The sequence below is a fragment of the Sciurus vulgaris genome, assembly GCF_902686455.1.
Source record: "Sciurus vulgaris genome assembly, chromosome: 7".
Taxonomy (NCBI): domain Eukaryota; kingdom Metazoa; phylum Chordata; class Mammalia; order Rodentia; family Sciuridae; genus Sciurus; species Sciurus vulgaris.
Window position 1 is genome coordinate 55,093,344 of NC_136467.1, and position 21,135 is coordinate 55,114,478.

The following is a 21,135-nucleotide window of genomic DNA, read 5'->3' on the forward strand; positions in this document are numbered from 1 at the left end:
TTTACCTGTAATAGGTGATAGTTTCCAAAAATGTCAGTTAAAAAGTGTTTCTTTTCTCTTAAAAATTACTAAGTGGAAATTTTTTAAGACATTCATTTTCCTTTAGGAAGTAAATAAAATAATAAATCTCAATATACTCATAATGATTTATAATCATAATTACAGAACTTGACAAAGGAGTGCACCACCATGGTATAGCTTCTTAATTTCAGGATTATTTTCATAATTTACAAAAGTATTTAAAAGTATTTAAATCATTCTAGGAGAAGTGTCATCTGTAAAAATTAGCAGAGAAAAATGAAGTTATAAGTAATATAGTATATAAAATACACTCTTCATTTTTGTGGGAAAAACTCGAAGTAATAATAACCATCAATAGAATATTTAAAAACTGATATTTTGTTTCACTGTCAAATGATATTGTATTGAGTTTTAAACAACATTTCTCTTTTTAAGGGTGCTGGGAAGACAACATTAGCTCATCAAATAGCACAGATGTGGAAATGTGTTCGTGTTGAAGGTAATTTTGTCTTTTTCCCCCAATATTTTATTTTGAAAACTTTCAAATGTACATAAGATGGAAAGAATTGTGCAAAGAACACCCATATACCTGTCTACCCACCATTTATATTCCACAATTAACATCTTGCCATATTTGCTTTATTGGATATCTGTCTATCTTCAACCCAGGAAGCAGTAGCTTTATAATAGATCAACCCAAACATGTTTTGACCTATGAGTACTAGTTTTGTTTATATAATTTAGGAGGGGGTGGAATGTCCTTGACTCCATTCTTACTGCCTTCAATTCTCTAATTCCATAATTTAGAGCTATTTGTGATATGTGCATTTTTAGTGTCGTCATATGAAAGAAGAGAAGGGAAGGAGCTCTCAAACTTTTCTTGGAAGCACTTTCCAGAACTACCTTCAATGATATATTTATTTTTATTGTATAAAATTTTCTTACATTTTTTACAATACATAACACAATAGGCTGATACACCCACACATCACACACACATCCCACATTTATTCTTTCACTCAGTGAAACTATTTATTTCTATTAGAAAAATAAGGAAAAGAATGAACAGGAAACTTATAAGAGTAGAAATAGGCAATATAAGAAAAAAGTTCGACCTTACTGTTATTCAAAGAAATATTAATTAAAACACTGATCCATATTTACATGTCATATTGTCAGTGAATCTTTAAAATTACTACAGTCATAATTGGCAAATGTGCTATGGATTGGGCATTCCATATGCTCTTAGTAAAATTGAGATCTGGTAATGCATAACAGAGAAAGAGAGTGAGACCTTTGATCTTTACTCCTGTTTTTTGATCAAAAAATTTATTTCTGAGGCTGGGGGCATAGCTCAGCAGCAGAGTATTTCCCTAGCACATGTGAGTCCCCAGGTTTGATCCCAGCCTCCCACTCCCCCAAAAAAATTTTGAAGAAGACCAAACATTCCATAGACTATCAGCAACTTGTGACACAATTAAGCTCCTGAGTCTCCCCTCAGTCTCACTTCTCACTTTGATATTTCTTGATGCATACTTCCCTTTTATACAATCGGTGTGCAAAAAATTATTGAGTTCTGGATATAACTGTATGGTTACAAAAGAATCTGGGCTAATAACTCAAGTGTATACTTTTGTATGGTACATTATAATGCACAAATCACTGTCATATACACTACCTCATTTCATCCTCACATTATCTTCTGTACAACACAGGGCACATGTATCCAAGGTACAGAGATGTTTAGGAAGTTAGCTCCCCAAGACTCTTTAGCAAGCAAAGGAGATAAATAAGTTCTCTAGAGAATACATTCTGCTGCCTCTACTTTGGTTAGGCTTAAATAACACAATGTGCTCAAATATGCTTTGTGAATTCTAAAATGATATGTAAATATTAATCTTTGATACCAGTTAGAAGATACTCAAATGTGTTTCTTATTTTGGCAATCCTAATAACCAGCTTGTGCTAATATTTTGAATTCACGTTTTAGCTTTACCTCTTTTGGAAGAAATGATTGCTGCTGAAACTGAATCAGGAGCTATGGTAAACAAAATTAAATTTCCAAAGTTACTGTGATTACTACAAAAAACTCTGCATCACAGACATATACAGTAGTGTTCTGTATCTGTGCTTGTTCTTAGCTGCAGTCAATGCTGCTCAGTGGTAACAGCATTCCAGATGAACTTGTCACAAAGCTAATGTTGGAGAAGCTCAACTCCTTAGAAGTCTCTCACTTTGGTATGTTGAGTTACAAATAATTTCTGGGATTGCTCTTTCTTTTGTCTTAGCACAGGAAACTTGGCGTCTGTCTTCTTTTGAGAAACTCAGGGTTTTATTTGCTTATTTGTCTTTATTCCCCAGATTCTACATTTGTAAAAATAATAACAATAATAGTACATTATTATTATGATTATTATTTATTCATAATTATTATTATTCATTATTATTATTTGACCCAATCTTATTTAGTATTGTGTAATCCAACAAAAGCATCAAAAAATGTGCTGTAGTCAGTCTTGCAATGCCTCTAGCCTCTGCTTCGTGCTTCTCTGTTTACCCTGAGTATTATCCCTATGTCCTGTTGTTCATGGTTGGGTTTCTCTGCATTAGTCCACACTTGCAAAGGAAGAATGGGAACTGGAATGGCACCAGCTTGCCCTGTGGCTCCAGGTTGGAACTTCATCCCGTCTGCTCTGATTGTGAAACAGAGACGTCTCCCTCTACTCAATGCATGCTAATTTCTCATGGCAAAGACCACTGAAGTTTAGGGATTATGTTTAGAATAATTAAAAGAGAAAACTCTAAGAAATTTGGAAAAGAAGAAGAAGAAAGATGAGCTTAGGAAAAAATAATCCACCTGAAATATATTTATTGAATGAAAGAAGGAAAATTTATTCTATTTCAGGAGGAAAAGTCTTAAACAACATCCAGGCAAAGCTTTAATGGCAGGACAGACTGAGAATATAAAACAGAAAGCTTTCAGTAAGTTAAGAGTGGACATTATAGCTATTAAGAATACGGAGATAAAAATAAAGCACTGTAAAGTAAAAAACCACAACTGCCAAAGCAAATCAATAATGGAAACAGCAAATGCAGCCTTGTCAAAACAAACTACAAATCTATGGTCTATGTGTACAGACAGAAAGAGTTCTCTCTCCACATCAAAGATATGAATGTGTACATGTGTATATCATTAGAGTTTTCTCTTTTAATTATGTCACCCTGCTTTCACAAGACAACTCTTATCTAATCTTGTTGCATCTATAGCTCTGTCTACTCCTCTCTCCCAACCTATTTTTATTTTGAAGCTAATCCATATTACTTCAGTTCACTTGTAAATTTTTCAGTATGTAACTCTTAGAGATAAGGACCCTTAAACCTGTTATCACTTAACCATCATCACACCTAAAAAAAATTAATAATAATTCCCAGACACTATCAACTAACCAGTCTGGTCAAATTTCACTAATTACTGTGTAGATTTTTTTTAGGGTGTTTGTGGCAGAGGTAGGAGGGAGCAAGATCCAACCAGATTTCACTTATTGCAATTGTTTAATTGATTGATATGTCTCAAATCTCTTTTAATCTTTAAGGTTTTCCTTACCTCTTTCTATCTTTTCATGTTTCCTTTGTTGAAGAAACTAGTTATTTGCTTTGTAGTTTTACATACTCTGAGTTTGTCTGATTGCATCACCTGGTATCATTTAATGTATCCTGTGTCTTAGGAACTGGCAGAGTAAAAATGGTTTAATTGATTTCTTCAGTTTGAGGGCCACATTCCTGCCATTTGCTTTCATGGCCATATTCTAGGCAGGCACAACTGGCTCATTTAAAGACTGCAGTGAAGACAGGACCCAGAGCCATTTCTGCTCAGTTTCCTCTCACCCTATCACATTCCCAAAGAAATTGCTTTGGAACCTTAGCACTCTGCTAAACATAGCTTGAAAGTTTCCTCAAATTCCCATCAAGGATTCTCATTCTGGTGTTTGGTCTTAACCAGGAGCCTGGTAGAAAATAGTTGTGAAATTAGAAGTAAAGGGATTTTAAAACAGGTATATTGACAGGGGATAGGCAAGGCTAGAAATAGATGAATCCAAAATCCCTAGAGAGAAGTGTGGTTCCAGGGACACCGTTCAGTGTAGTATTGCCAAATTCAATCTTAATTTTTTTCTGTACCAGAGCCCTTCTATACTTGGAGCTTCCATCACTACAAAAAGCTACACAATCTATAATCTTTTCATCACCAATCCATCATGCTGTGTTGGCTGTCAACCAAAATCAGCTTCTTAGAATAACTTCCTCATCCAAGAGAAATTTTTTTAAAAAAGTAGAGTCTGTGCCTGAGCATTGAGAAAAGCTCCTCTCTGTTGCTTGCTTCTATATTCTGGAAAAATCATTTTCCCCAGTGAATGATGGTCAGCCCTAGTCTAGACACTCCCTGCTCCATGTATAACAATGTATATGGTCTTGCAAGTTATTGGTCTACCCATTTCATGTTGGCCTGAGGTCTAGTGAATAGCAGGTCTGACTGGACACAAAGCTACCTGATATCTGTGCATCTCTCATCACTTCAATCTGAAAGCAGCAGCCTGCCACCATCAGTTTTATGGAAACAGAAAATGCCTCCTGCCTCCCACTGTACCAAGAAATGGTGGCAGAGTAAAAGTGTGGGCCTGGACCCGCTGTTTTCACCTGAGCAGTGGTCTGGACAGTGTTTCAGCTTTCTCTGTTGGTTGGGTTGATGTAGGCCAGGCAGTACCTACAAAGTGCCTACTCCGCCTGTGCTAGTACATACAGAGCTTCCCAGCAAGGTGTGGCATGGAGTCCACCATCCCTCCATCCTCAGCATGGAAGGGCAAGGCTTTGGTAAATGGTCTCAAGGAGGTGTTGGGCACTTATGGGGTGAGTTCTTCATCTGTGTTTCCGTTCTCACACATGTCTCTGGGATTGGAGAAACTGACAGTAGGCTCGTCAGCTCTGGTTGTTTACTAAACAATATCCCCCTAAGATTCTCCTAGAATTGGTTCTGGAGGATTAAGAGAGCCCACTCTACATCTGCAATGGTGAATCAATCTCAAAGCCCATAACTGTCTCTCCCATACCTCCTTCCATAACCATATTGCTTACAAGAAAGTACATGAAGAAAATCCAGCATCACTTAGCTATGTAGCTAGAAAAAGGAAGAGTGTTTTAATTGACTTTGAAATAACGATGAGTATTCTTAATCCTACATTAAAACTTAACAACTGGAAGGATTTTTAAAGGTCAGTTGTATTGTTATCATCTGAAACTCTTATCAGTGAACTTTTCAAACTCTGGTACATTAAAATTCATTGGTTTACATTGTACTTGTTCTGAATCTCTTTCTTATCTGTGATTTTGTAGCACTGTGCATTGGTCATTTTGAAAATTCTTGTTCCCTGAATTATGCAGATCTTCAAAATATTAACATGATTCATTATACAACATCAAAAATCACATTTATTAATATCACCACCACTCTTATCAGAAAGAGCTATAAGAATTAAAAAGCTGTTAAGTTTATGGCAGTGGAAACAAGTTTTCCAAAATTCAAATTTTCACTTCAATTTTATAGTTGGCAACAAACACTATCAGTTGTTGTCCTTGAAGTAATAGACATACTTCATTTACTTTTAAAAATTTTTTTGGCCAAATATCCAAGGCTCAAACATAATTTGTCAGTTGTTCTTCCAAGAAAAAATATTCATAAAAATAGCAAAAATATAGGTTGAAGTTCATAAATTCCCATTGAAGAAATTGAGACTTTATTGTTAAAAGTTTCTTGAATGAAGACGTGACATAATTAAAGAAATATATTAAGAAAATTAATGCAGAGGGGGTAAACAGGGTGAATGTCATTGAGATTTAGGCTTCTGGGTGGGAGTACAAGCCAATAGATGTGCTAAGCCAAAATATATTCTGTTCTGTTCTTTAAATTGGAGAGTGGGTACATAGGTATTCTGTTACTTTCTATAAATTATATACATATATTATATTATGAAATATTTAAGAAGGAAAATAATATGTCATGAAACTCTCATAATATGCCTTTACTATTCATCATTTGATCTTTCCTAACATGAGTTAAGAGGAATTAGCATGGAATTTCCCTCCCTAGGCATCTCATCTATCTGAATAAATTGACTTGGAATTTTTAAAGATGTCACTTCCTAGCCCAATAATTTTTTTTATTATCAGAAAACCCTCATTCATAGTTATACTTCATGTGGCAATAACCTTAGCTATTCCTTTAAAATTTTCAACAGATAACTTTATAACCTATATTATATTAATCAATAATCAGATGATATTTTATAAAGTAATAATAATAAATCCATACTCTGACATATGAATATTATAAATTTTTAAAATTTTATTTTACAGGTTATATTGTCACTGAACTACCATCCCTTTCAGAGGATGCCATGACGACTTTGCAGCAAGTAGAGTTAATTAAAAATCTAAAATTGAAGCCTGATGTTATAATCAATATTAAGGTAAGAGTATTAGTTGGTTTTTGTAGTACAGAAAACCTTTCTTTTTTGATAGTACTTAAATTCAAAGAAAGTTTTCAAAATGTACACATCAATCACAGGCTGAATTTCCCACACTGGGGTGCTTTTGTTCCTTCAACTCCAACCACATGAACCACTTCCTCCACCTTTCCCCAGGCTAAATAGACACCCTTTGAGTCAGTTCAGGCATAATCTCTTCAGAGTATTCCCTGACAACCACCCCTTCCCTACCTCCTGCTTCCCTCTTGTTCTTCTCTGCCACCCATACGTACCTTACTTAGCACAGGAGAGTTAAATGCTCCTCTGATGACCATTCATGTACTTTCTTATTTTATCCACCTCACTGTAATTGTTCTTTTCTTCCTAGACTCTCTCATTTGAAGGTAGAAACTATGTTTTACTCTTGTCGACATCAGTTAGCATACTATGTGCTACCTAACGTCTCCTAATAAGTTTACTATTTAAATAAGATGTAACAACAGACAAATGACTTGAGTCCTTTCCCTGTTTCTCCTTTATTAACTATTGGAACTCGGTAGATCATATGTACAAGTCTCAATTTTCTGTTCACAAAGATGACAATAGTTGCCTCATGGGGTCATGACAGGAATTCACTGAGGTGCTGTCTACTTGTTTATGTGAAAATGAAGGACAAGCTTTTGTATTCAGACCCTGCCTGGTTCACCACATGGTTTATGGCAGCTGAAAATAAACAAGATGGTTGTCAGCTCAGATGTTGGGACCCTGAGGAAGGCCAGGGTCAGCTGTAAGAGAAAGAGGACCTTGCAGTGGAGTGTGGTGTAAGCACAGTCCCAGCCCCAGCTCATGGCCAGGGGTCCAACTCCTGAGCAGACTTGAGAATGTCACACATGTGAACATGTGCATAATGGAGAGAGGAGATCTCAGCTAAATAAAATCAAATATAAAGTTAAAACGAAGGAAAACATAGATTACATAGGAAATTAAAACATTGTAGAAAGAGAGCACAAAGATACACAGGACAGAAAGCCCCAAATGCTTACTAAATTTGAATAATTAATCTGATTCCAAGTTTGATGAACTGAAGTAAAAGGGGAAATGTGACCAGTTATAAAATATTGCTTGTAAAAAGATAAGCCATTTCTCAGGAAAGACAAAACTTCTGTTGAAAATGACAGAAATGTTTTACTTAGATCCTAACATGAAACTGAATGAAGTCCTTAACCCATTCCTGTTATAAGTGGCACACTGAATGTCTCATGAAGTTTCCACAGAGAAACCAGATTGTAATTAGAGAGCCTCAGGGAGACACAACTCAGCACAACACACACTTCTCTGACCATTTGGTTCTACTTGGGAATAAGTCTGAAATTTCTAGAACAAGTTCTTAGCCTGGGTTCCACAAACTCTAAGCATTCAGGAGCCTCCTGAAATTACATGCAAAATTGTTTGTGTATGTGTATTTTCCTAAAGCAAAAGTCTATGGCTTTTATCATATTCTAAAGGGGTCTGTGCTACAGAAAATGGTGAAGGTATAGTCATCTACCAAAGCAGGAGTTCTCAGAGCCAGCAGCAGCAATACCCAGAAGCTTGTTGGAAATGCAAGTTCTCGGGCCTCATCCCAGAACTAAGAACCAGAAACTGACGGGGTAGCTCCCAGCTATCAGTGTTGCAGGGCCCTCTAGGTTACTGATGCCTGCTAAAGTTTGAGGACCCCTGCTCTGGGGCACATCCTTTAGCCTCCCCTTCTTATTAGTCACCTCCTCCAAATGAAAACAGAAGATAGCTGAAGGTGACAGTCTTTGTCAAGAACCCAGAATGTGAAGACCCTGAGTCATAAATTCACAAGTTTTTCAAATGATCCAAATGGGTTGGAGTCCTTTTAGTGAAAAATTAGGACTCCCAAATAAAAGTCTTGCATAAATAAGTACACATCCCATCTCCACATGGAGGGGGCATGAATAAATCAGAAAATGAGCAAGGAAGGTTCCACAGTTCCTTGCTTCCTTTGTTTCTCAAAGTGTGGTCAGCCTCAGAATCACTGAGGATGCTTTTTTTTTTTTAATTTTATTTTAATTAAAAATCATAAATTTACATAGAGCAATGTTGTTTGATTCATTCTGTTATTTTTTTTTTGCCTTCCTCCCCACCGCTCCCACCCCTCTTTTCCCTCTATACAGTCCTTCCTTCCTCCATTCTTACCACCCTCCTTATCCCTAACCCTAAACCTAACCCTAACCCTAACACTAACCCCTCCTACCCCCCATTATATGTCCTCATCCGCTTATCAGCGAGATCATTCGTCCTTTAGTTTTTTGAGATTGGCTTATGCAAAGGAAACTATCAGTAATGTGAAGAGAGAGCCTACAGACTGGGAGAACATCTTTGCCACTCATACTTCAGATAGGATGCTTTTTTAAAGTACCTAAGACTCACTCAAATCTTAATAAATTACAAGAGAGAGCAGATGTATCTATTCAGCAAACTCTCCTAATGCATGAGAATCTGCTGTACATGTCATCCAGATAATTTTATCCTATAAATCATCCAGAGCAGGATTTACAGCTCCCAATCCACATTATTTTAATAAAGCACCCAAAGCTTGGACTCCAAGAATCAGAAGACTTCTGTGTGACATTGTGATCTGAGACCAGTCTCTTAACCTGTCTGTATTTCTCTGATCTGTAAAATGGCTTTAATCATAATATTCAATTACTTTTTTTAACGGGTTAGTTTGAGAATTGATTTGAATTACATACATGAAAGCACTTTAAAACAAGAAAATTACTTATAGACTTTGGTTTTGGCTTTTTTTTTTTTTTTTTTTTACTATAAGAACTGTTTTCTCATTTTCAAAATTTAAAGGTTAAACTAAAATAGACAATCTTTCAAGTCCCATTTGTGACTGGCATTTTATGAACTACTTTGACCATAAAGCTATAAATGATAGTAAATACTAAAATATGGAAATATGGAAATACTAAAATACACAAATAAAATATATGCATATTCCGTTTTCTTCCACTACCAGCCTTTTCAAACAAATCTGATAGAATCTTGTGAAACTTTACAGACTAAACTGATTTTATATTCTATTTCTCTACTCTTTCTCCTGTTCTTCTAACCCTCTTTCTTTAATCTAAAACTTCTGATACATTCTCACACATATGAATTTCAGACAAAAATGTTGGCATTGCATGGAAGTTGTATTTTGTGGTCACAATATTGCATTTGTCAGGTTTTTAAAATATTTTTATCTTTATGTATTGAATAATATATGAATAGATATTAAAAGCATATTCACAATATATTATGTTACTTAATAACATTGTTCCTTAGTGCCCTGACTATGACTTATGCCAAAGAATTTCTGGACAAAGACAGCACTGTAGTACAGGGTACGTATACACTAGAGATCAGTGGGATCCTGAAGTCATCGGAAGTCGTAGGAAAAAGAAAAAAGACACCCATAAATATGGAAAAGCTGAAGAGGAAGGAGAAGAGGAAGAGGAACAAGAAGAGGAAGAGGTAATATCACACTAGGTCATTACCATATACTATATTGTAAATTCTGCTATAAATACATGATAGTTTAGATAATAGAAAACAGCAGATACTAGAGAAAATTGCATTTTTATTGAGTCTGGAGGACATAAGCAAAAATATCTCCTATCAAGCATTATCCAGCTAGAATAAGGAGTTAGAACAATAAAAGACAAAATGTGATATGGGGAACAAAGTAACCCATGTGTAACTCAATTTTTGAAATGAACACAACACTGATTCCAAACTCTGACAGAGCACACGAAAAGAAATCTATAGCCTAATTGCACATATATGTGTTGTTAAAATAATCTTAAATACTAGCAAACAATGCAATAGAGCATGGGAAAAAAACTTTAACAATGACTTAAAGAGGAAAATTTGATAGTAAGAAATCTGGTAACAGGTGATGAACTGTGGTCCACCAGGTTGGGATGGGCCATAGTCTGCCAATCCATACTGTAGTGAAATATGCCTGTGATTGACAATTTCTGTTATGGCCTAGACTCTGTGAAGTCAAAAGTTAACCTATAGATGGATAAATTGCAAATAACTTGTCTAATAGATACGATGACCCCAAAAGCCACAATTATACTGCCATATAGGACATTAAGCAGCCTTGTGTGTAACTTTGCAGTCTTATTTCAATGATTATAAATGCCTACACTTTGTCATTCTGTTGTTTTCCTCACTGTGGGTTAGATACATCTTTTGACATGTGTTCTTTCATTTAAAAATTGATAACATAGTAAAGTCCATTTAAAAAATAAAATAATCTCACCTGTGCAGATAGATATTAAATAAGAACCACACCATTTAAATTGTTTTTTAAAGGAAAACCTCATAGTAGATAGAAATAAAATTATGTGACTTTAGCATAAATACAGCATACTGTCTTCAGTCACAGCCAACCTGGCACTTATATGGTGGGAGACAGGGCTCACAACTCAGTTTCAGGGTCCAGATGGGTTATGACAATTGATGATGTCACCAGGAATATAATCGGGAAGAGTGAGGACTACGATAGGCTAGAACTGCACTGTCCACCATGGCAGCCACTTCCCCATGTGGCTGTTTTAGTTTAAATCAAACTTATTTAAAGCTTAATTTAGTACTTCAGTAGCACTAGCCACATTTCAAGTGCTCAATAGTCAAATATGGCTCTGTCTTCCTGCATAGATAAGAATGATGCATTTTGTTTTCTTACTAAGTTTTTGAAATCTGGTGTGTATTTTATACTTAGAGCACATTCCAATTTGTTCTTGCCAAATTTCCAGTGCCTGGTAGGTATGTGTAGGTTTTAATGATATAACACTGGATCGCATTAGCTTGTCCTTACCCTGCTTTATTTTCCTTATAGCGTTTATACTTTCTGAAGTTATATTAATTTTTTACTAGTTTATGTCCTGTCTACCCCCTGAACTCTATGAAGCATAAGTTTATCTCCAATTCTCATAACAGTGCTTAGCAGATCGTAGGTGCTTAATAGGAAGTCATAGTAACTAGGTAAATAAACACAAGTATGCTAGCAATGCCTGCTGCTAGAGAGAAGAATGGTAGCATCTTTTGGAAAAGTCAGTGTTTACTGGGTCTCTTTGAAATGTATGATCTTTGATCCATTAATTCTAATTTTAGGAACTATTCTAGGGGAAATATTAGTAATATAGTAATCTACCTACAAAGCTGTTTATTATGACATTATTTATAATTGTAAAAAGTCTGAAAGACTCATGGACCTCTTATAGAGTTATGCTTAAATAATTGGAGAAAATGTCATTTTACCATTAAAATAATATTTAAAACAAATCATAAAATGGTTTCTATAGATAATGTGATTCAAAATGTGTAAAATATGTACATACATGCATTGATAAAAACTGGAAAGAATGAGTAAGTATGATATGGAACACTTAGTATGTGCGAGGATGGGAGCTGAGTACTTCTACAGGTATGTTCCCTCTGGTTTGATCTGTTCTTTCTCTAGAAATCTGAGTGGCTCTCTCCCTTCCTTGTAGATTCAACTCAGATGTCACTTTTGGGACTACCTGATATAAAATAGCACCTTCTCCCATCACTCTGCTTTATTTTTCTTCCTAGAACTTACCGCCTCTTGTCATATATTTATTTGGCCATTTTGTTTATGCCATCTTTCTCAACTTCAGCATGAGTTCTGTGAGCCCAGTGTTATATGGTTTTGTTCACTGTTGTATCTCAAGTTCCCAGAACAGTGCTTTGGATATAGTAGGCACTCAAATGTTTACTGAACAATGAAGGAATGAATGAGTGAACTAGTGAACTACTGTAGTGGGACAGAAGAGATTGGACACCTGAGGAATTTTCAGGAAGCAGGCTTATTGACTGCAGTTTCAAAGGTGACTCTCTCCTAATCTGTTTTTCCTCTAAAAACAGATTTTGGAAATTCTTTGAACTTTACACCCGCAGGGCAGCGGGGCAAGTGCTCTCTGTTCCATCCCCTAGACCAGACACAGGTTTCACAAGTTTTTACCAAGAAAACAGAGATAATATCTTTTTGTACAATAAGTTTGTAGACTCACTCTGTCACACTTTTTGTGTGAAAACCTGGCATTTAAAAGAAAGAGGAAACTACCAACCACAGCAACCCCTCAGACATCCTGCTGATCTGACAAGAGGAGAAGCTTAATTATGGCAAGAGTCTTTTGGATGGGGGCATCTGGTCTGCTTCACTAAAGCTCAAGTATTCAAAGAAACTTCAGTTTCTCTCTTTTATCTTCAAAAATCTGACATTCATCCCCACTCTTCCTTATTAATTGGGGAGGAGAAAGAAATTAGTAAGTGTCCAAGTCAATTTAAAGCTGTTTCATCTAATGAAGATCCTAAGGAGTGTTCATTCTCTCTTAAATAAAATCCCCCGTCTCTAATCCTTCCCCTTACCCCTGCTTCTCTTAGGTAGGCAAAGGAGGAGGGTATGTGGCTTAACAGTTGATTAAACACTGACTTGAAGATAGTTTGCCTCTTTTCTTTTCCATTTTAGGCGTTTATTGCCGAAATGCAGATGGTAGCTGAAATTCTTCAACATCTAGTTCAGAGGCCTGAGGATTATTTGGAAAATGTCGAAAACATTATTAAACTGTATAAGGACACGATCCTTCATTGTTTAGAAGTAAGAATAAGATATATTGCTAAAAATGGGATTATTGGTATTTGTGTTTTGTGTCTGTTAAATAGCTTTCAGCCAGCTTCATCTTCATGTACTATCCTTCGATTCTCCTCTTGAACTTGGTAGAAAGATATTAGAAAATGGCTTCCTTCCCACAGGATGTCTTCCACAACCATTTTATTTTACTCTTACAAAGCAACTCTGTTGATGAAAAATGACTGATTAACTGCATTATTCAAAAGTCACTAGGAAAACACATTTACAGATGAGGGCTAGAAAATTCATGTTAAAAGACTATGTAAAAATATTTTCAATCCATAATTTATGGATTTATCAAAACAACTGCCCACTTAAGATGCACTTTTTATTCTAAAGGGAAGTAAGTGTTAATTAGGTTAAATTGCAATCTAAAAAAATTGTTATCCCCAGATTGGTTTTTATGGTTATCTCATGCAGAGTTGATTACATGTAAACATGATTAAGACCATTACATATTGTAATAGTAAAGTTTTAATTAAAATAATCAGTATTCTTAAAGTATGACTACTAAGATTACAATTATGTGAAAAACATTTTATATTTTCAAAATTAAAGGAAGACTGCCAAATATAATCACTTGTGTTGGAAATTTAGTCAACAAACATTTATTGAACTTGGGTATTAAGGCAGATATTATGCTAAACAACAGAACTATGAAAACAAATAAAAACTTCTAAAATTGTCTCTTCCCTTCTGTTAGAGAAACTAATTTGTTTCATACTGTTTTATAATGTTTATATTTTTAAAAGACAAATGAGTGGATCATTTTATTTCTCATCATCTCTCCCCCAAAATGAGAAACAAATTTAATTATTTTCTTATGTATGTCTTTTATTCCTCCCCATGTCATCTTCTATCACCTGCCTTTAAAATAAAACATAAACATTTCTTAAGAATAAATTACCTGACTATAAATAATACACTTTCTTCCTTCAATAAAAGTATCCAGAGTACTCCATAAGTGACCAGCACTGAGTATGGAATAAAGTTTAATGAGAATCAGATTCAGAACATTGGAAAGTGATATTCACAGTGGAAAAATGCAAAGGCAGTAGTCTCTTCAAGAACAAACATTAGGTCATCTATCCTTGCATCACGCATCCACAGTGCAGTGCCTCCAGTGTGCGTAGTAAATGACTGACAGATGTTCAGTTGAACCAATGACAAGATCACAAAGAAGCCCAGTAGTGTAGAGGAAGGAGACCAGGGGAAGGGAGGTGGAGAGAGAAAAGGCAGGTGCTAGGAAATTAAGTTGACCAAATTATGTTGTGTGCATGTGTAAATATGGAACAATGAACTCCACTAATATGTGTACATCAATAAAAAGTACATTAAAAAGCATTGTCAAAACCAAAAAAAGAAAGAGAAAAAAAGGGAAAGGAAGGAAGAAAGAAAAGAAAAAGGTAAACAAAGTCACCTTCAATTCATTAAATGTAAAACTTCTGGAAAATCAGTAAATCAAACTCATTCAACATTAAAGAAAACAAACTGAAAAATTGCCATACTATGATGAAATATTTAAAGCTTTTGTTTGATATAGAGAAAGGCCATAGAAATGATTTTCTAAAAATCTATAAGTTCATTCTCCTGAGATAAATGGACAATAGATAGGAGCAATTAACAAATGAAAGACGAAAGGGTAATAAGCCAGTAGAAAAATGGTTAGCCTCACTGATAATAAAGAAATGCTCATCTAAATAATGAAATATCATTTCCATCATCAAATTTTACAAGATAAAGAAGTAAAAAGAGGCTGGAGCAGTGAACGGGGACAACTGGGAGCATTGGAGAGGTGGCTGCTCACCACAGCACCTGGACTCGGCGCAACCCACCCGGGCTCTGGGAGGCTGCCCAAAGGAGAAGGTGCTTGGTGAGCTGTTTGGACTGAATGCGACCACCCCTGAACACAGGGGTCTGCCCAGAGGAGAAAGAGAAATATGGGCTTGGCACGTCGCTTGGACTTGGAGCAGCTGCGCCAGGGCTCCGGGCGGCTATCCAGAGGAGCAGCGTGGACTCAGGACTCAAGAAGAGGAGATATTGAGAGACTTGGGAACAACTCAAAGCAGCCGGGTGAGTGTCCCCCATTGGGCAGACGTCCCAGATGGGGCAGTAGTCCCCGAACGCAGGCAACTTTGTGAAGTAGAGCTGCCGGCGAGACGCCCCTCCCCCCGCTGGAGCAGTGAACGCGGACAACTGGGAGCATTGGAGAGGTGGCTGTTCACCACAGCGCTGGGACTCGGCGCAACCCACCCGGGCTCTGGGAGGCTGCCCAAAGGAGAAGGTGCTTGGTGAGCTGTTTGGACTGAAAGCGAACACCCCTGAACACAGGGGGCTGCCCAGAGGAGAAGGAGAAATACGGGCTCGGCACGTCACTTGGAATTGGAGCAGCTGTGCCAGGGCTCTGGGCGGCTATCTGGTGGAACAGCGTGGTGAGTGGTTTGGACCCAGAGCATCCGCTCCTAAACACAGGGGGGTTGTCTGGAGAAGGAGGAGGAGCGCGGCGGGGTGCTTGGGCTCGAAGTGACTGCACCAGGGCTACGGGTGGCAGTCGGGACAAGAAGGTGCACAGTGAGTTCCTGGGACTCGTGACGCACCAGATCTCTGGGTGACTGCCTGGTGGAGAAGGAGGTGCGTGGTGGGTCACTTGGACTTAGAGCGACCGCACGGAACACCAGGTGGCTGCCAGAGAGAAAGGCGTGTGGCGGGTCACTGGGACTCGGAGCGATTGTAAGGGGCTCCAGGTGGCTGCTCAGAGGAGGGGCCGCATAACCAGGCGAAAAGTGCAGAGCAGGGTCCCAGGGCCTAGGCGGCTTCTTGGTGGAAGAGCCCCACAGACAAACTGAGGAGCGGAGCGAAGGCTCCAGGACTGCAGGCAGCTTCTCTGAGGAGAGGCAGTCTAAGGAGATTCATCTGTGAAGGGAGAGGCTTCCAGGCCCAGGAGGTAGGTCCGGGTCCCTGGGAACATTGCAGAAGAAGGCTGCCCAGCCCAGGAGGTAGTTGTGAATTGAACAGAACCTCTGGGAGGGAAACCGACCAGCGAGACCTCCCCACTGGGTGAGTCCTCCCTGTCGGGTGAGGTTCTCCCAAAAGGACTGTAAAATCAGAGACACAGACCAAATTGGCCTTGCATCAGCCCACATCCTACTTCCCCTTTGGATGACCATTCATCAGCAAGTGAAGGTACCTCTGCCCACTAGCAGGGAATATACCCCACCGGAAGGCCACCTCCCCTAGGGAGTCAGCTTCCTTGTGGAGCCCCACATTATCAACTTCCTCCAAGACTTCAGGCTACTGAAGGCTAAGAGGGGATATACTAGAAAGCTTCAGGGATATTATAAGACAATAGAGGAAATCTGCAATATCACAGCGGTCAACTGATACCTGAACAATATGAGAAAACAAGGAAAGAAAATGCTGCAAACAAATCTAGATGGTACATCAATGAAACCCAACGACAGCATGGCAGAAGAAATGACAGAAAGGGAGTTCAGAATGTACATAATTAAAATGATCAGGGAAGCAAATGACGAGATGCAAGAGCAAATGCAGGCACTGAATGATCGCACCAATCGACAGTTAAAAGAGCAAATACACGAAGCAAAAGATCATTTCAATAAAGAGTTAGAGATATTGAAAAAAAACCAAACAGAAATCCTTGACATGAAGGAAACAATAAACCAAATTAAGAACTCCATAGAAAGCATAACCAATAGAATAGAACACCTGGAAGACAGAACATCAGATATTGAAGATAAAATATTTAACCTTGAAAACAAAGTTAAACAAACAGAGAAGATGGTAAGAAATCATGAACAGAACCTCCAAGAACTATGGGATATCATGAAAAGGCCAAATTTAAGAAATATTGGGATTGAGGAAGGCTTAGAGAAACAGACCAAAGGAATGAACAATCTATTCAATGAAATACTATCAGAAAATTTCCCAAATCTGAAGAATGAAATGGAAGATCAAGTACAAGAGGCTTATAGGACTCCAAATATACAAAATTACAACAGACCCACACCAAGGCACATTATAATGAAAATACCTAACATACAAAATAAAGACAGAATTTTAAAGGCCGCAAGAGACAGGAATCAAATTACATTCAGGGGGAAACCAATACGGATATCAGCAGATTTTTCAGTCCAGACCCCAAAAGCTAGAAGGGCCTGGAACAACATTTTTCAAGCCCTGAAAGAAAATGGATGCCAACCAAGAATCTTATACCCAGCAAAATTTACCTTCAAATTTGATGATGAAATAAAATCCTTCCATGATAAACAAAAGCTAAAAGAATTTACAAAAAGAAAGCCAGCATTACAGAACATTCTCAGCAAAATATTCCATGAGGAAGAGATGAAAAACAAAGAAACAAATCAGCAATGGGAGGAACTATCCTAAAGGAATTGTCAAATAAAGGAAGAACCAAGTCGTCTCAAAATAAATAAATAAATAAATAAATAAAATGAACCAAATGACCGGGAATACTAATCATATCTCAATAATAACCCTGAATATTAATGGCCTGAACTCATCAATCAAAAGACATAGACTGGCAGATTGGATCAAAAAGAAAGATCCAACAATATGTTGCCTGCAAGAGACTCACTTCGTAGAAAGAGATACCCATAGACTAAAGGTGAAAGGATGGGGGAAAACATACCATGCACATGGACTCAGCAAAAAAGCTGGGGTATCCATCCTCATTTCAGATAATGTGGACTTCAAGTCAAAACTAGTCAGAAGGGATAAAGAAGGACATTACATACTGTTTAAGGGAACCATAAATCAGCAAGACATAACAATCATAAACATCTATGCCCCAAACAGTGGCTCATCCATGTATGTCAAACAAATCCTTCTCAATTTCAGAAACCAAATAGACCATAACACAATAATACTAGGTGACTTTAACACACCTCTCTCACCACTGGACAGATCTTCCAAACAAAAATTGAACAAAGAAACCATAGATCTCAATAACACAATCAATAATTTAGACTTAAAGGACATTTATAGAATATACCATCCAACCAAGAGCGAATACACTTTCTTCTCAGCAGCACATGGATCCTTCTCTAAAATAGACCATATATTATGCCACAAAGCTAATGTAAGCAAATACAAGAAGATAGAGACACTACCTTGTATTCTATCAGATCATAATGGATTGAAGTTAGAAATAAATGAAAGAGTAAAAAACAGAAGCTACTCCAACACCTGGAGATTAAACAATATGCTATTACATGATGAATGGATAACAGAAGATATTAGGAAGGAAATTTAAAAATTCTTAGAGGTAAATGAGAACAAAGAAACATCATATCAAAATCTTTGGGACACTATGAAAGCAGTACTTAGAGGAAAATTTATTTCATGGAGCGCATTCAATAAAAGAAGTAAAAATCAACAAATAAACAACCTAACACTACAGCTCAAAGCCCTAGAAAAAGAAGAACAGACCAACACCAAAAGTAGTAGAAGACAGGAAATGGTTAAACTCAGAGCTGAAATCAACGAAATTGAAACAAAAGAAACAATACAAAAAATTGACAAAATAAATAGTTGGTTCTTTGAAAAAATAAACAAAATTGATAAACCCTTAGCCACTCTAACAAAGAGAAGACGAGAGAAAACCCAAATCACTAAAATTCGGAATGAACAAGGAAATATCACAACAGACACGACTGAAATACATAATTAGAAGCTATTTTGCAAATCTATATTCCAACAAAATAGAAAATTTCGAAGACATCAACAGGTTTCTAGAGACATATGAATTGCCTAAACTGAACGAGGAGGACATACACAATTTAAATAGAACAATTTCAAGTAATGAAGTAGAAGAGGTCATCAAAAGCCTACCAACAAAGAAAAGTCCAGGACCAGATGGGTTCTCAGCCGAGTTCTACAAAACCTTTAAAGAAGAGCTCATTCCAATACTTCTCAAAGTATTCCATGAAATAGAGGAGGAGGGTACCCTCCCAAACTCATTCTATGAAACCAATATTACCCTGATACCCAAGCCAGACAGAGACACATCGAGGAAAGAAAATTTCAGACCGATATCATTAATGAACATTGACGCAAAAATTCTCAATAAAATTTTAGCAAATCGTATACAAAAATATATTAAAAAGATAGTGCACCACGATCAAGTGGGTTTTATCCCAGGGATGCAAGGTTGGTTCAACATCCAGAAATCAATAAATGTAATTCACCATATCAATAGACTTAAAGTCAAGAATCACATGATTATTTCAATAGATGCAGAAAAAGCATTTGATAAAATACAGCACCCCTTCATGCTCAAAACACTAGAAAAAATAGGGATAGTGGGAACATTCCTTAACATTGTAAAGGCCATCTATGCTAAGCCCATGGCTAATATCATTCTAAACGGTGAAAAACTGAAAGCATTCCCCCTAAAAACTGGAACAAGACAGGGATGCCCTCTTTCACCACTCCTATTCAATATCATTCTTGAGACTCTAGCCAGAGCAATTAGACAGACCAAGGAAATTAAAGGAATACGAATAGGAAAAGAAGAACTCAAACTATCCCTATTTGCGGATGATATGATTATATACTTAGAGGAACCAGGAAATTCCACCAGAAAACTTTTAGAACTCATAAGTGAATTCAGTAAAGTGGCAGGTTACAAGATCAATGCTCATAAATCCAATGCATTTTATACATAAGTGATGAATCCTCAGAAAGAGAAATTAGGAAAACTACCCCATTCACAATAGCATCGAAAAAAATAAAATACTTGGGAATCAATCTCACAAAAGAGGTGAAAGACCTCTACAATGAGACCTACAGAACACTAAAGAAAGATATTAAAGAAAACCTTAGAAGATGGAAAGATCTCCCATGTTCTTGGATAGGCCGAATTAATATTGTCAAAATGGCCATACTACCAAAAGTGCTATACAGATTCAATGCAATCCCAATTAAAATCCCAATGACGTACTTTACAGAAATAGAGCAAGCAATCATGAAATTCATCTGGAAGAATAAGAAACCCAGAATAGCTAAAGCAATCCTTCGCAGGAAAAATGAAGCAGGGGGTATCGCAATACCCGAACTTCAACTTTATTACAAAGCAATAGTAACAAGGACGGCATGGTACTGGTACCAAAATAGACAGGTAGATCAATGGTACAGAATAGAGGACACGGACACAAACCCAAATAAATACAACTTTCTAATACTAGACAAAGGCGCCAAAAATATGCAATGAAGAAAAGATAGCCTCTTCAACAAATGGTTCTGGGAGAATTGGAAATCCATATGCAACAGAATGAAACTAAACCCATATCTCTCACCCTGCACAAAACTCAACTCAAAATGGATTAAGGACCTTGGAATCAGACCAGAGACTCTGCAGATTATAGAAGAAAAAGTAGGTCCCGATCTTCAACATGTGGGCCTAGGACCAGACTTCCTCAACAGGACTCCCATAGCATAAGAAATAAAAGCAAGAATCAATAACTGGGATAGATTCAAACTAAAAAGCTTTCTCTCAGCAAAGGAAACTATCAGTAATGTGAAGAAAGAGCCTACAGAGTGGGAGAATATCTTTGCCAATCATACTTCAGATAGAGCACTAATCTCCAAAATCTATAAAGAACTCAAAAAACTCTACACCAAGAATACAAATAATCCAATCGACAAATGGGCTAAGGAAATGAACAGACACTTCACAGAAGAAGATGTACAAGCAATCAACAAACATATGAAAAAATGTTCAACATCTCTAGTAATAAGAGAAATGCAAATCAAAACCACCCTAAGATTCCATCTCACCCCAATTAGAATGGCGATTACCAAACATAAAAGCAACAGGTGTTGGCGAGGATGTGGGGAGAA

The 21,135-nt window shown here is 37.0% G+C and overlaps 1 protein-coding gene across 1 annotated transcript in view; it reads left to right on the forward strand.

Annotated features, from left to right (window-relative positions):
* AK9 (adenylate kinase 9) overlaps positions 1-21,135 on the forward strand; it is a 204,826-nt gene that overhangs the window by 8,698 nt on the left and 174,993 nt on the right. The window contains 6 exon segments of the mRNA XM_079147365.1: positions 457-520; positions 2,012-2,064; positions 2,163-2,259; positions 6,427-6,539; positions 9,876-10,064; positions 13,093-13,221. Coding sequence (XP_079003491.1) covers positions 457-520; positions 2,012-2,064; positions 2,163-2,259; positions 6,427-6,539; positions 9,876-10,064; positions 13,093-13,221 — 645 coding nt within the window.